The sequence below is a fragment of the Drosophila gunungcola genome, assembly GCF_025200985.1.
Source record: "Drosophila gunungcola strain Sukarami chromosome 2L unlocalized genomic scaffold, Dgunungcola_SK_2 000037F, whole genome shotgun sequence".
Classification (NCBI taxonomy): domain Eukaryota; kingdom Metazoa; phylum Arthropoda; class Insecta; order Diptera; family Drosophilidae; genus Drosophila; species Drosophila gunungcola.
Genome location: NW_026453164.1, coordinates 242783 through 259292, shown reverse-complemented (window position 1 = coordinate 259292; position 16510 = coordinate 242783). Strand labels below are relative to the sequence as shown.

The window sequence follows — 16510 nt, the reverse complement described above, 5'->3', positions numbered from 1 at the left end:
TTTTGACTTTTTTATTAGTTTTTCTTTGAAAAATGTTACATTTATTTTTCTTACTTCATTTGAGAGAGAGATTATTTTTTATTGGAACAATAACCTAATTCTTTTTTTTTCTATAAGCAAATGCTTCGAAACAACATAAACGAATATTCTCAGAATTTTTATTTTGAAGAATTGTTTTTGTGTTTCTGTGAAGCTAAACACCATTGCCCTCTTGGCAAATTGTAAAAAGATGCATGGAACACGGAACATCATTCATTTCGCCGTCAAGAAGTTCGACGCAGTGCTCATCGCCTCCCTTGTTGTTGGGTTCGCCCGATCGCCACTTCAAGAATGGAGCTACCTTTCCGGTGGCCTGCGATACGTAAGTTCCATTATTCTTACGATCGTTGATGCCCAGCCAGAAACGGGTATTATTATTGACTTTTGCATTAATGGCGTCCAGTTCGTCTTGGTCTTTAATGGCGACTAATGAGCCACCCATTTGGCGACATATTCCTTCGGCCACTGGCAAAGAATCTGGAAAGTGTTTGTCAGATATATAGAAACGTCTAGCGCCGATTTGCTCGAACTTTCGTGTTTCTTTTTGAAAATATTCGGAATAATGTTGATTGGATCGCCGAAAAGGTATCCCAGACATTCCAATAATAAGAGCTTCCTGTGCCTTTACCTGGGTCTCAAGCCTGCTTATTCTTTTCTCGTTGTTTTCTGAAAAGAGATTTATTTACAAAAAAAATTGCAAGGTTGAATACTAGATTTTAATCTTACTTTGCAACTGCAAAATTTTGGTTAAAAATGGATTCGACGTATCCTGCAATTCACGTTCAACATCTTCAGCGTCCATGATGTTTGCCTGCGATCCATATAAATTCCAGACAATAAATACGAACGAAAAAAAAACCTGGTAAAACCTGCTACTTTTGATCTGTCAAAATGTCGATTTAGATTTAAAATCATTTGAAATTTAATTTAAATTTATTTGAAAGTTTCCAAATAAAAAAGCGCATCACCATCTGAAATATAATAAAGACGTTTCAAAATAATCCCAAGCACGATTTTAAAATGGCTTTAAATTGTTATCTTTCTGATGATGATTCATCATCTCATTAATTGTTCCATTTGTTCGCGGAATATATTCTTTGATAAATAAAACAAAAGCAAAAACAAATTTTTGTCTCTAAAATACAAAAACAATTATGTATCGACTCGATAAAAAAATCACTATGTCGATTTATACATTTTCGAAACTTGGTAACATTTTGAGCTCATTAAAATACGCCAAAAAAGATTATATATAATATATAGTCGTTTTGTAGAATATTAAAATTGTATTATAGCTGAAAAGTTATATAAACTTTGGCTTTCCAAATATGTATTATATTTTATTAATATAAATAAATTGTGTTCTACGTTGGGTTTTAAATCACTTATACCACCCAAATCTTATTAATTTAAATTTTTTTTTGTGGAACCCATTGGCGCCAAATAATTATTTTTAGAGTTACCAAAGGGCGCTCAGTAAAAACCCATAAAGTTCTTTGCGATGTTTTTCAAAACGTGTCATTGCTAGAAAACTATCTAAATTTATGAATATAAAACAATGTTTTTTTATTGTGGATTGAAAAAAACCAAGAGGCTTCTTGTTACTTTTAAAATTAAAAAAATAAAAACATAAATTGATTTTCTCGGTATTTCTATTATGAATGTGAAGAGTGAATGGAATTTTCCAATTCTTTATTACTTAGTTAAATTTTGTTCTTAATAAATGTTAGAGCTATAATATTCGGGCGTTTTGTATTTGAAGCAAGATAAAATAAAAAAAGCTTTTCCGATTTTAGCTTTTTCCATGAGTTGGGATAAAAAAGCTAAAAATGACGGTAAATGGCTGATTTCGCAGCACAGCAGCCGACATAACAGCGCAATCAGCTGTTCGCAACAGAAGAAGAAGAACGTGCGCGAGCGTTCGCTGAATGAATTGAAAGTAATTCACTTTTTTCGTGTATTTGGCGGACAGTTATTAAAAAAAAAGCAAATAAATGTACCAAACAAAGTGATTAGCCGGTGATTATAGAAAAACCCAATGTAAACCTGTAAGGATCAATGCAATATAATAAATTGAATGTGGCAAAACCAAAAAAACAACTGCCCAGCCGTGTAATTAAAAATGATGAATTGAAGTGTGCGCAAAAAAAGTGAAAGTGCATACAGAATTCTCCCGCCCACGTCAACGTCCACGCCTCCTTTCTTGGGGGGTGGCAGTAACGCCCCTTTCTCACTTTTTTATGTGTGTTTGTGTGTGTGTGCGTGGTGTGCGCCTGTGTTGCGCGACCTTCACGCAACCTTCAACATGCAGCAACACGTTGTGTGTAATCTTACATTTTTGCCAATAATCTAAAACAACAAACTTTGAATAGAAAAAAAAAGCTAGTAAAAAAATGCAAAAACAAAAAAATCAAACCAACCGGCTGCCAATGGCAACACAAAAACAAAAATCAACAAATTCTCCCAGCAAACAAAAAACAAAGCTCTCGCTCTCACTCTCTCACACTCTCTCTCTCTCTCTGATATGTTAGCTCTCTTTCGTTTAACCCGTTCCTTTTTGCGATTTTCGAATTCAATTCAACTTCAAAAGCTGAGCGGAAAAGTTCGCCCCGCAAAAAGTGATCTTCATATGAGTAAAACAAATAACTAAAGTCGCGTTATCAAAACAGCACCTAAAATCGTGTTATTTTAATTGATAACGTAGCCTACATTAAAGTCAGTTTTATATTACCCTATGCTAATTTGACTCGAATTTCATTAACATTTCAAAACTTGCCTCAGTTTTGGGTTAATTTGCGTTTCAGTTTCGGTTACCCGGTGATTGTGAAATAAATAGTTAAGGTTTTTAAACTCACGAAAATTTAAATAAACATGTGATTACCCTATAAAAAGTGTACTTTTTAGTTGACTTTACCCTTTAAACATAATTTTAACTTATCACATAACTTTTTACAAATTTTAACTAAAACTACAAAACTCCCCCTTGATTAATATAATTATAATCATGAGATTGCAATTTCTTGCATATGAATAAAATTCAAAGCAAATAACAATTAATAATTAAATCATATAAATATTTAAATGCTGTTTAAATAGTATATAGGCATTTGCTGTGTTATTATTTTAGTAAAATGTGGTAAAACACAAGCAAAAAAAAGATTAATAACTTAAAACTACCAATATCAAGCCACTCAATGTAGAAATCAACGTACAAAACTACTGGGTATCTTACAGTGTGTACAAATAAGTCAAATATTCCTAATTGTTTCTATTGCATTCTTATGCTAAACTATTTGAACACGAGCTCACGTTTCGCGTTTCTTACGTCATTTGGGCTGAAACAATTAACAATTGTTGTTAAGCATCAATTGCAAAACAATTTTCTGCCTTTACAGATTACAGACACAAAAGTTCAACGCCTTTCGCTCGATTATAAATAAGCCCAGCCAAGCAAAAACAATAAATTAATTTGTTTATTTGGCACATTAATTGCTTCAAAACGAGTCGCGTGTGAACGAGTTAAATAAAATTGCTCCCTGACTGGCACATTGAAAATCTAAAGACATACATATAGCGCAAGATTCCACAGATCGGCGACAAAATGAACCACCGTGAATTGAGCTGCAGTGCGGGCGGCCAGTTTATGGATCGCGGACGGATGAACCAGAATGGAGTTGTCCAGCCTTTGCTAACTGGTAATTAACAAAAATGTATATTGCCAACACATGGTTGTAATAATTACTTAAGAAAATGGAGAGAAAAAGCTGCGTGTAGGCAATTTTCTGGGATTTGTAGAATTTAAGAGAGTAGGTTATATTGAATTGGACTCAATTAATGGATCGAATTGTATCCTTACAATAACAGTAACATTCAATTCAAAAAGCAATTTCTTTTCTTTCTATTTGCTCTTTAAATTTGAAAATTTCAATTCCTTTAAATTTATTTAAATCCCTTCAATAAAAAAGTGGTTTTTATTTCGTTTTCCAAAGCTCTCAAACCGGCTGACATTTAGGCAGAGACAATTTGGCGCGCTATGCGATGCTTTTGTATACCTTTCTATATATACCCAGCATATTTTTAGGCATTGCAATGCAGACACGAGCGCAAATAAATAAAAAAAAAAAAACGATCTTTAGGTCTTTGCACTTAGATAAGAATTTGCATTTCATTTGCGGGCTCGTGTTTTTGTATTTGGGTAGCGTTAATTGCCCCCATCAGCTATAGACTTTCCAGGTTATCTTATCTGCCACGATTCTAGGCTGAAATGGTTGCTACTGTGTACAGGGGAACTCAATTAACCTGAACTTATATCAAGTTCTTACAAATATTATTTAAAATTCATAATATATAATATGATAGGTTACCATCATAACCATAATTTTATTAGAATTTATACAATTTTATTTTTTAGAAAATTATGTTTCACAGTTTGTGGGTAAATCGAAGTATGTATTTAGCCAGTTAGAATTTGATTTACTGTACCTGTTTAGATTCGTGTTATTACCATTTATTAATATGGTTTGGACTTACCCATAATATTACAGATTTGTATCAAATTACGATGGCCTATGCATATTGGAAGTCCGATAAGACCGACGATACGGCTGTGTTCGATCTGTTCTTTCGCAACAATCCATTCCACGGTGAATTCACAATTTTCGCCGGTCTAGAGGAGTGCCTCAAATTCCTGGATAGCTTTCACTATTCCCAGAGCGGTAAGTTAAACATCTATGTATATTTTGATACAAATTAGTTAATCAATTTGATTGGACCTATTTCAGATATCGAATACCTTAAGCAAACATTGCCCGAGGGCATTGAGCACGAGTTTTTTGAGTACCTCGGTAATCTGACGGCGCGGGATGTCACCTTGTATGCCATTGATGAGGGCACGGTAGCATTTCCACGGTGGGTTTGCATGGGAGCCATTGTTTTTTCATAGATGTATATTAAGATTGAGTTACACAGTTCTATTACTTATGTTCATTCTAAAATGCTTAATGTTTATGTTTTTTAAAGGTATAAATGTAATCAATTTTCATGGAATCCCTAGGAATCTGCTATATTGACCAGTGCTAGTTAGTTTTTACATTAAAGTAAACCAAGTCTAAGCTAAAATTACATTTTTGTGTCGCTATGAAAAGCATGATCGTATGTTTATTATTTTTAAGCAAGTAATTTGTTTTCTTATCGATTACTCATTTAAAAATGCTTAGTAATTATGCTATTTATATTTAATAAATATTTATGTGTCAGGAATATATGTACATGCACTTTAAACGCAATCTATTTTAAAATGTATTATTAATTCTGGAAGATATATTTAGAGCAGTCATCACAACAGTCAGCACGTATTTTATCTCTGAATTCTGTAATGGTTACAATGTGTAGACTTCTATAATTAATGTCTGTATGGCAGCTGATAAGTTGAAAGATGTTCATGCTTATCATAAATGCTATTATTATGCTTTCATTGTAACTGTTGAACAACTTAGATAAGTTAAGCCTGTTTATACCTTTTTTTATAAATACCTTTTATTTTCAGAGTTCCCATTATTAAGATCGAGGGACCTTTGATCATAGTGCAGCTGTTGGAAACGACTCTTCTCACCCTGGTGAATTATGCCAGGTATGTATTGCATATATTTTTCCCTGTTACATGGAAATTTCCTAATAGTTCCTTCTTTTTGCCACCCAAAAAAACAGTTTAATGGCCACCAATGCAGCCCGCTATCGCATGGTAGCTGGCAAACATGTCAAACTATTGGAATTTGGACTGCGTCGTGCCCAGGGACCAGATGGCGGTCTATCCGCATCGAAATATTCCTACACAGGTACTGAGCACCACCATAAAAAATGAACTTTCACACGCCCCACACTCTTAGAAACATGGAGCTCTGTAAAAAAAAAGACCTGACAAGTAAGGTCAACCGTGTGCGCGATATAAACATTTTTTCGCTATTGCCAAATTGCATGCAGACAGCTCATTATCAATTAAAAATAATAGGGGATAGAGTAGGCCGGATTTGGGCAATGCTTAATCACAGTCACCTTTTTTGACACGCTTTTTTTTGGGAAGTGAGATATATAAAATATTTGCAACGAAGAAATCGTTGCCAATAATTTTGTACTATAGGCAACACAATTGATTTGCATTAGACTATAATTTAAAGCAAATTTCCTAGAACTAGATATTAGAATTTGTGGTAGATTAGATTGACTAGAATAGCAATGTAAATGTTAAATTATTAAAATGTAAATCAGTTCCATAGTATACAAAAGAAAATGTATTGCATGTTTGTTATAAACCTGTAGGTAATTATTATTATAATTACTATCATTGTTATTGATCTACAAAGCATTTGGGGCTTTTCCCAAGACTTCATTTAAAAACCTTTGTAAGATAAGATTGAATAAAAAATGCAATTTTATAATAAAAACAAAGCATCTAAATAAGTTTTAAAGTTTGTAAGAAATTTAAAAGATTAAATTGACTAAAAGCAAAAAAATCAGTTTCATAGCTTGTAGGTAAATTTTAAGTGCTATCATTATTACTATACTAATTATTTTACAGGGCATTTAAGTAGCTTATTCGTCACCTTATCATCTTATGCATTGATCGTTCCGAAAGGGGGTTAGGCATGAAGGCAGTAAATAGGAGCTTTTCATATTGTTTTGTGACTGACTTTTTATGATGTGCATGCATGCAAAGCACGTGTCACTGTCAGGAGCTGAGGCTTCGCTGACTCCGATTTCCGATTTTTCCCATTTCTCAAGGCCCTCCCGCCCCCTCGAACCATGACTAATTCTCCGCCTTCATCAAGGCTTCCGTTTCTCCTTTGTGTTTCTCCACCTTTTGCCCCTTGCTGCGGCAAAGTTCAAGAACTCTTGTCTATGTGTTAAACTAAATGCGCCCCGATGGCAGTAAAAGCAGTAAAAATCCCTAAAGTGGGTGGCACACGCAACGCCCACGTAGGGTGTCCATGTATATGGAATATCAATCGGTGCCAGGTGCCAACCGAATCCGAATTCCCAGCCAGGAATCGCTGCCTTTCAATTGGCGCTCACACATCGTAACTTTTTTCGGTTCCGTTTGTTTTGGCAAACTCAACGCTCAAAGTTTTGAATGCGTTGGGTTTGGGATATACATATATCCCCTATATAGTATCACCCCCAAATCAATGGATAACTTCGCGTGCGCGTGACTCACGCCGTCCATTTCGCGTCAAGGTTTTTACCAAGGCTTCAATTTTTGGGCAGGCTGAAGAACTGAAAGGAAAGGCTGCTGAATTGATATGTTTATAGTAGGAATTTCCTTGCTTAATGGGAGAATATAATGATATGGGACCATTAAAGGGTTATTTAAAAAGGTTGCTTTGCTGTGCTTTTAAACGATTTCGTGGAAATTGTAATTTAAGCCTAGGGTTCTGACAAAAAGGAAAAATAATGACTTACGAAAATTTGTTTAAGGAATACTTTAGATTTGGTATTTTTTTAGCTTGAAAGTTTGGAAAGGATTTTAAAAATGGAAATTGTTTTTTATACCTAGTTTTCTAGATAGCGAAAAAAAATAAATTATGACTTAAATTTGTTATATGGAATACTTAAATTTTTGGATCTTGTTATAACAAAAACTATAGCTAGACCCTTACCAAAATTAAAAAAAAATATTTTTCTGTCTGCTGGTAAAAGGTACATACACGAACTCAATATTTGATTCTCCAATTTGATTCTTCCCATTCTCTCTTTTCTTTTAAATTATCTTACAACTATTACAATATATTTAACTCTTATTTTTAGGCGGTTTTGATGGCACCTCCAATGTGTTGGCTGGAAAGCTTTTCAATATCCCCGTGAAGGGAACCCATGCACATGCCTATATCACTAGTTTCAGCAGCATTGGAGAACTTAAGACACGTCTGCTAAAGCACAAGCAAACCGGTAAGTAAATATTATAAATTAAAGCAATGGAAAACCAGTTTGATATTCGAATATATTGCAGGCATCATGGAGGATCTACTGGAGCATGCGGTTAGACATCGGGCAATGTTGTCCCATCTGTTGGACGTGTCCACCGAGGAGTCCAGTGAGGGTGAACTGGCCGCAATGGTGTCCTATGCCATCGCATTCCCTGACGGATTCATGGCCCTTGTCGATACGTACGATGTTAAGAGGTATTTCGCTTCTAGGCAGATTCTCTCGGAACAGTTTTAGTTTTCGGTTTTTCCTTTTGTTTGTGTTGTATTATCCCGTCGTAACTCGACCCATATTTTACCCCTTGTTATTTTTTGAGTATGGATTTTAATTGATCTGTTTTTGTATTGTATTTGAGACTCTCGAGACGTGCACCAGCCAGATATAAAACATAACAAAAAACCAGAGTAACTATTTAACAAGCTAACCAGTCAACTTTACCCATAGAAAAACCAACCCATACATTGATTATATGTTTTTTAAGTTTAATTTTGGTTCCTTCCATTTTTTAACTGTGAGCTTTTATTTTTTGTTTTGTTTTTCGTTTGAGTAATAATCCAAAGTATTATCCAACAGCCGAGAAACAGAACAGGCCAACACAGAACCCAAGCTTATCAATGAACTAAAAACTGAGAGCAGTCCGCCAAAGCAAAAGCCATCGACCAATGGCCATAAAAATGGTCAAAGTAATGGTCATATAAATGGGCATAAGACCAATGGCCATCAGAATGGCATTGCTCAGAATGGTGGCAGTAGATCGCCGAAAGATACTAAGATACAAGATACTAAAACCAGCACAACAACAACAACTACGACAACAACAGCTGCAACAACAACAGCAACAACCGCTTTAAAGACAACAACAGCAACAACAGTGTCCAATGGGACGGCATACCTACCAAAATATGTCGAGAAGTCATTCAGGTAAATGTCGTTATCGCAAAAAAGACCAAACTAATGAGTCATAGAAAAACCAAAAACTAAAATAGGAGAAAAATAAATTAAATAGAGTTTTCCTTTCCATTTTCATCTTAACTATTCTCATCATTTTCTACATTCGCATTTTTATTAACATTTTTCTTTGGCTACTTGGAAGCTTTTCCTCTAACCTTACCGCTCATTTAAGCTATAATTTTATCTCAAATATTACTAATTAGAGCTGGCAAAAACTTTAATAACTGTTTAATTTTATGTGATAATAAAATGAACAAAATAATAGAATTTTATGCTAGCTCTACTACCAAATTTTTAAGTTTTCTTAATGTAAGCCTGCATGTTATCGTAAAAATATATATAACTAAAATTTAGCAACCAAATTTAAAATTATAACCATCATATACATGCATATATATGTGTATATTTAAGCTAATATATGACTATATGTCTATGTATGTGTCCTCTGCTTTAGTGTTATGAAATTGGTCCCCAAGTCAGTCCTTATAAATAGGAAGAATTCTGGCAAAAAAAAAAAGAAAGGTGAAGTGAATTTATTTATTTGCTTTCTCCCTCTTGCTTTTCTAACTTTCTTCTGGTTATTTTTGTCCATCACTTTTCCTACTAACACGCTCGTTTATCATATTACATTTTTTCGTTTGGCATTTACTCTCTTCTAACTCAATTTTGTTTATTATGCTTTTTTATTTTCTCGTCTTAAATGTGAATGTGAAACAAATAAAACAGAAATCATTAATCGAAACCGAATCAGAAACCCATGAAAAACCGAAAATGAAAAGAATTTACGAATCTAACATAGTAAACAAATGACTTCCGGCACTATTTTGGCAGAGGTATGTAAAACAACACACGTATTCAAGTTACAACAATCCCAAAACAATTCGAACAATCAACAACATGATAAAAACAAACACTAAAATATCATATGGCATATACTCACACACTCGAAAGCAAAAATTACGACAACAAAAAGCAAAAGTTCCTGCATAAATGATAAACGATCCTATGTCTCACACATAACAAGGTGCATAAAACAATTAAAATAGTTGACTTGAAAGTGCTATGAAAATTTAAATGATTGAAAATATTACTTACAACTTATTGCAAATTATTTAGAGAATTTACAAAAAAATATTACAATCTAAAGACAAAGAAAGTTTTTATTACTGTTATTTATTACTTACAACTTATTTTCAACATTATTTAGTCTACAGACTTAAAGAAAATGTTATATACTCATAAACTACAAAACTCATCAAATTTTTTCGATAAACTTCTAGTAAAGTAAAGTACAATATTAACTTTACCCATTCGTTTCTAAATGTTTAAATTGTTCAACATTGTTTTAAGCAAACAAATGAAACCAAAAACTAAAAACTAAAAACCGAAACACGCACTGATTCACCCTAATGTCATAGTCTTAACCCCGTTTCAATTGTCCTTGTCTCCAGTTCAAAAGCGATTTGGTTAAAGTTTTATTATTTTTTTCAATTTCCTTGTTTGAATGTCCCCCTTTCTGAATTGGTATATCTTTTTTCCAAAATAGATTATTTTGGAATAGATTTCTTAAAAATTTTTTGTAACCAACAAATCCTCTTTGAAAAATTTTCAAAATATATTTTTTGTTAGTTCTATAACCTGTAAATAGTTAAAAAAAAGCGTCCGAGAGAGCACACTGCATGGCTTTAAAACAAAAACCGAAAATCTTCGACATTTTGTGCTGCTCCCTATTACAATAAATGATAAAATTTAACCAGGCTGAATATTTCAACACCAAGAGCCGCACTTGCAAATCGAAAGGAACCAATTTGGGTCCTCAAACACGTTTTTTGCTCCACCCCACTTTCAAAACATTTGTTTTTGTGTAATTCTCGCTTTAAATTTAGTGGCAAAACTATTGCAAAATAGCAAAATGAGAGAAATATGTTTGTTAAATTGAAAACCAAAAACTGAGCAGCACTTGATGGGTAGTGTAGATATGATTACTGACTATTTGTTGCTATTTTTGTTTACTTTAGGAGTGGTCTGCTGAATTTCAGTGCCGTGGCTTTGGCCCTAAACGACTTGGGCTATCATGCTCTAGGCATAAGGATCGATTCCGGGGATCTGGCCTATTTATCGTGCTTGGCGCGGGAAACCTTCGAGAAGGTGGCTGAGCGATTCAAGGTTCCGTGGTTCAACAAGCTGACCATTGTGGCATCTAATGACATCAACGAGGACACAATTCTGAGCCTTAACGAACAGGGACATAAGATCGATTGCTTTGGCATTGGCACGCATTTGGGTGAGCAACATAAATAGTGACTAATTTAATAAGAAATTTAGCAAGAAGTTTATAAAACCTTGTATTACAAAGAATTAAATACCTGTAATTCGATTTGAGTACATATATGTTTAAGTAAAACGTAACTGTGCCGATTTAACGAAGCATTTTGTAGCTATTTCATATCGTTCTAGAATTTCTACAATAGAATATTAAACTAGTATGTTTCAATGAGAGCTATATGATATAATCGTCGTATACGGTTCATTCCGATATATTAAATATAGTTTTAAAACAGAGAGACTAGCTTACGAAGAAACGGACAACAAACGGACAAGACAAACGGACAAATGGTGATCAAATATATATTGACTTTAAAGAGTCCCAAATGTCTTACTTACTGCGCTATAAACTTCTTTAGCAGCATTCTGCTTGAATTATGCGATATAACTACGTACATTTGAAACTTACTGATATCGATTTCCGAATTAAATCTCCAGTAACCTGCCAGCGTCAGCCAGCCCTGGGATGTGTGTACAAATTGGTGGAGATCAACGGCCAGCCGCGAATTAAACTGAGCCAGGACGTGGAGAAGGTGACGATGCCGGGCAACAAGAATGCCTACCGGCTATATAGTGCCGATGGCCATGCATTGATCGATCTGCTGCAGAAGGTATCGGAGCCACCGCCGGCAGTGGGCCAGAAGGTCCTGTGCCGCCATCCTTTCCAGGAGTCGAAACGCGCCTACGTGATACCCTCGCACGTGGAATCGCTGTACAAGGTGTACTGGAAGTCGGGCAAGATCTGCCAGCAGTTGCCCACCTTGGAGCAGGTGCGCGAGAAGGTACAAATCTCACTGAAGACGCTGCGGAATGATCACAAGCGTACGCTCAACCCAACGCCCTATAAGGTGAGTGCCATGGTACCATAGTTGTTAATAGTTGAAAATTGCTTAGATCAGGATTAGACTGCATTTACCAACACAAACACATTAGCTATGGAGAAAAACTTACTTAACACAAAGGGCAAAACCAAATTGGAGATGAAAAACAAATTGAATGTTATTGTTGTTTGGCTTGCCTCATTCTTATCAGCATCATAAAAAAGAAACGAAACATTGCTAAAAATGAGAGGATTTTTCGTAAATGAAATCTTAAATCCCATAATCCTTTTCCAGGTGGCCGTCAGCGATAATCTGTACAACTTTATTCACGATCTGTGGCTGCAGAATGCTCCCATCGGCGAGCTCTCATGATCTATATAAGTAGGATCTAACGATCTATTTTCAAGATGCGCGAAAACATTTCCGAGAAATTTACTTTTATTTGGTGTACAATTTATTGTTGGCCACGATCTACTTGTGGCTTGTGGTTTGAATTTTAGTCATTTGCTGGTCATATGCATTGTAGAATTGGAATTTGTTCGAACCCACGAAGATTTCCCCCGAATATGGAGCACAAATTCCAACGCGAACTTGCGAGTGAATTTCAAAACATTGTGTAGTCAATAGTTTTAACGTGTTATATATACATATATCTAATAATAGCTGCTATATAAAACGCACATCATATTCAGGAATGTGTCATGTGCCTTAAACGAGAAGCGGAAACGGAAAACGAAAAGAGAATCAGGATGCAGAGCCCCAAAAAAAAAAAAAGTAACTTAGATCAACCAAAAATCGGAGCGAAAAAACCAAACAGATAAAGATGTCTTTAATATTTTTCTAGTACTTAAGTGTTGAAATGTTTCTAACGGAGGATAAAAGTAAGAAGTACAAATGCTTTTTAGGACATTTGCACGCAATAGGGCACACATCAATCACACACTTAACTATATATATACTTTACATACTACGTTTATGTATTTAACTAAATTCAATTGTAAATATGTTTAAGTGGATAATTGTAAGCCAACTAAGCAATACAAACACACAACCAACACAACAAACACACACCGCCACCACTGAAATACCGCTTCTTAACAATGTTTGCCTGTAGTTTTGATCGAAAATAAAAAGTGAAAGAAAACAGGAAAGTTTTTTCTCGTATTTTTAAGTTTAATATAAAATTAATTTATTTACTTGCAAAGTCAAGTATTTAAAATAGTTTCGTAGTTTTCCATTAGCTAAAATTCAGTGTCCGACTGGCAAATGAAACCATATTTATCGGAGCACTTGTTGTCGTTCATTTCGATTCCACCAAGTAGTTCAACGCAGCGCTCTGCGTTTCCCGCGTGGTTTGGCTCTCCAGATCCCCATTTCAAGAATGGAGCTCGTTTGCCGGAAGCCACGGACATGTATACTCCACTAAATTCCCGATCGTTGATACCCAGCCAGTATCGTTTTTTTGTCAGCTTAACTTTAATGGCAGCCAGCTCCTCTGCATCTTTGATGGCGGCCAAATGGGCACCCATTTCGCGACAGCTTTCCTTGGCTTCAGGCCAACTGTTCTCCGTATCATCAATGTAGAAGTATCTGGAACCAATGAGCTTGAATTTGGGAAATTCAATTGTGTGATAAATTCTGGTCAGTGTTGTCTGCAGTGCGGCTCTTTCGGTTTCCATCTTTGTCTGGATGGCATTCTGCTGGACTTCTATCTTGAGGAGTCTCTCTTCAAAATTCTTGCCCATTTCTTGTAGTGAACTTTGCAAACCTTCAATTTTTATCTGACTCTCGTTGTGCAAGTCTTTTTGATTTGTTTCCGTTCTCTCCAGTCTTCCCTTCAAGTCGTCGAAGGATGTGGTTTGACCTACTAACGTGGTTTGTATTTTGTCCAGCTTAGCTTGGGTGTCCTGTAGTTTAAGGGCATCGGAGGTGTTCCATTGCTCCTGGTGCTTGGCAATGTGATTGAGGAGGGGTTCCAGTACCGAAAGGCAGAAATCTCCGCACTGATTCGGCGGATCTTGCAGTAGGCATACAGATCGGGCTTTATCCTGGCCATCCGATTGGCATCCATGCAAATGAAAGGCAAGCAATGCACAAAGAAAATAGGTTTGGATCCGAAGCATTGCGAATTCGACAACCACGAGACGAGAGAGTTTTAAACGTACTGATTCTGGACTTATTTTCTGAATTTCGAAGAGCTCTGTAGTTGATAAGAACCCAGTATTCATAATATAAAAGTCGCATATGTATAATAATCAGGAATGCTGAATGACATTACTTTTAGACCGTATCTTTGTTGAGAAAATGTTTATGACTCTTAAAACCCCCGTCTTATATAATAAAAGCATTAATATAGATTAAAAGTAATAATAACATAAGAGTATTTATCTACAGAACTGCCCTAATAAATGGAAATATTAAGAAAACAACACAATATATGTATATTCTTATAGAGCTTATAAATAAATTATTAGAAATGCTCAATATGGATTCTTATAAACAATTGCAGACGTATATTTTAGGGCACAAACATTTGCAACATGCAACCGAAAGGAGAAAACTGTTTTTGTTTAACAAAACTAAAAGGTTAACAATTTGAATTTTTAATTTTCGCGCCCTTTTTTTAACTTTGGCGCTGCCAGACTGTTTTAAATTGTTCAATGAGGTGGCATTCACACAGAATTCAACCCAAACCTACGTTTCGTTGTGATTGTTGATTTACCGGACGGTATAAATTCTCAATAGCTGCGCGGTCACACTGTTTCCTGCAAACCGTTGTGTTGATTTGATAAATAAATACAAAATTAAATAAAAAGGTTAATAAACAAATAAAAATTAACAGATTTTCGCTTAGCAGACAACTTGACCAACAGGCAAAAGAGATTTGCCAAGAGGAAAGGCGACAGTTTCCCTTAATTTTCCTGCAGCTGCGCAACTTGCCAAGCAAAAACAACAACAACTGTGATTCAGAGAGCCCCCAACCCAAAAAAAAAAAAAAAAAACAATTGAAGTTTCCTCTTGCTAAATTGATTTTTAACCAGATTTATATTTATAGATTGATTTATCGATACACCTGAACATGGAGGGCGATGCGGAAAATCGCAAGGATCAAGTCCTTGAGCGACTGAACAAACGGAACAAGGACAGGCAAAACTATTTGGATGTGCAATCCGAGCAGCGTTCCAAGGAATCGGTGCAAAACGAGGGCGTTGATTACTTTTCGCAGACTTTCCGGCAGAGAACGATCGATATAGAGCAGCGATTGAAGGATCTGCAATGTGGCGATGCCCCGTCCCCGGATTTGGCCAGGAATTTTGCGGATATAACGTTAGAGATTCAGGATTTGCAGCGATACCTCACCACATCCACCATGTTTCTGTCGGACTTTAAGATCAAATCCTGTCAAAACATTCTGAATACCCTAACTGCAGTCAGCGATGAAACCCGCCAGCGTCTGATGCCCAAGAAAAAGTTCGGTTTTAGTGGCAAAAAAACAGCTACCAAACAGAAATCAATTGCAAATAAGGATATTGTTGATTCAAAGCTCAGTAAAACCGCCGAAAAACTGGGCTCCAACTTTAGCTGGACCATTGAGAATCGCAACAACGAGCATGTAGTCCTAGATTCCAGTCAAGTTAATGGTCAGGATATCACCATTTCGAATATAAGCCACTGTCTGGTGGAACTGCAGGGACATCCCGGTTCTGTGCAGGTTTCCAAAGCCTCGCATTGCACTTTGCTGTGTGGTCCCATCTCCAGATCCTTCTTCGCCGAGAATCTGGATGAGTGCACCCTGTCCATTGCTTGCCAGCAGCTGAGATTGCATTCATCCGGGGCTATTCGTATCTATCTGCATGTCACCTGTCGCGCCATCATCGAGGATTGCAAGGACATCGAGATCGGGGAGTTTAACTACGATTATCCGGAACTGGAGGCCGATTACCTAGCCTCGGGACTCAATAAGTCACAGAACAACTACACGGATGTGGCAGACTTCAACTGGCTGTCGCCCGATGTCCATTCGCCCAACTGGAGTCTCATTAAAGACCATCCCGATCCGAACTGGAATGCCTGGCGGCGGGATTTCATCGCCAATAACCACAATATTGGACATAAGCAGGGTGATAATGTGGTCAAGGATGCCTCCATCATTTAGTGGCTCTGGAAAATGCTGCTAATGGCACTAATAATCGGCGATCTGTGTAAATAGCTTTAAGCGTGTTGAATAAATAACCATTGTATCGAAGAACCAAGCAAATGTCACATTTTATTGCTACAAAGGCCTTTATTTAAATTGTTTGCCTTTTTCATTTCCTGTTTCAAATGAATTTGTTCTTGGTTTGTTTTTCATTTTCAGTTTCACATGAATTTACTATAATTTCTTACAAAATACTTAA

The 16510-nt window shown here is 35.8% G+C and overlaps 4 protein-coding genes across 11 annotated transcripts; 2 read left to right on the top strand and 2 right to left on the bottom strand.

Moving 5' to 3' along the window:
- Window positions 1-146: 146 nt before the first annotated feature.
- Window positions 147-914, bottom strand: LOC128253526 (C-type lectin 37Db-like). Its single transcript, XM_052981983.1, has 2 exons — window positions 766-914; window positions 147-705 (listed from the first exon to the last, which is right to left on the bottom strand). Exons 1-2 carry the CDS (start codon window positions 839-841, stop codon window positions 194-196), a joined length of 588 nt encoding a protein of 195 aa, XP_052837943.1. The 5' UTR covers window positions 842-914; the 3' UTR covers window positions 147-193.
- A 1015-nt stretch (window positions 915-1929) lies between these two features.
- Window positions 1930-13264, top strand: LOC128253495 (nicotinate phosphoribosyltransferase). 8 transcript variants are annotated; one of them, XM_052981928.1, is made up of 12 exons: window positions 1930-1978; window positions 3435-3734; window positions 4584-4754; window positions 4821-4947; window positions 5585-5668; window positions 5746-5873; window positions 7840-7980; window positions 8042-8213; window positions 8590-8937; window positions 10986-11251; window positions 11731-12140; window positions 12408-13264. In XM_052981928.1, exons 2-12 carry the CDS (start codon window positions 3641-3643, stop codon window positions 12483-12485), a joined length of 2019 nt encoding a protein of 672 aa, XP_052837888.1. In that variant the 5' UTR covers window positions 1930-1978; window positions 3435-3640; the 3' UTR covers window positions 12486-13264. The 8 variants fall into 8 exon arrangements, 7 of the variants coding, with proteins under 7 accessions (XP_052837888.1, XP_052837883.1, XP_052837886.1 ...); XM_052981923.1 differs by having other exon boundaries at window positions 1930-2087; XM_052981926.1 differs by having other exon boundaries at window positions 1934-2058.
- A 90-nt stretch (window positions 13265-13354) lies between these two features.
- LOC128253524 (CD209 antigen) lies at window positions 13355-14236 on the bottom strand. The gene has a single exon (XM_052981981.1). It carries the CDS (start codon window positions 14234-14236, stop codon window positions 13355-13357), a length of 882 nt encoding a protein of 293 aa, XP_052837941.1.
- A 589-nt stretch (window positions 14237-14825) lies between these two features.
- On the top strand, window positions 14826-16371 carry LOC128253511 (tubulin-specific chaperone C). Its single transcript, XM_052981949.1, has 2 exons — window positions 14826-14929; window positions 15169-16371. The coding sequence occupies exon 2, from the start codon at window positions 15193-15195 to the stop codon at window positions 16267-16269; it is 1077 nt and encodes a 358-aa protein (XP_052837909.1). The 5' UTR covers window positions 14826-14929; window positions 15169-15192; the 3' UTR covers window positions 16270-16371.
- The last annotated feature ends 139 nt before the right edge of the window (window positions 16372-16510 follow it).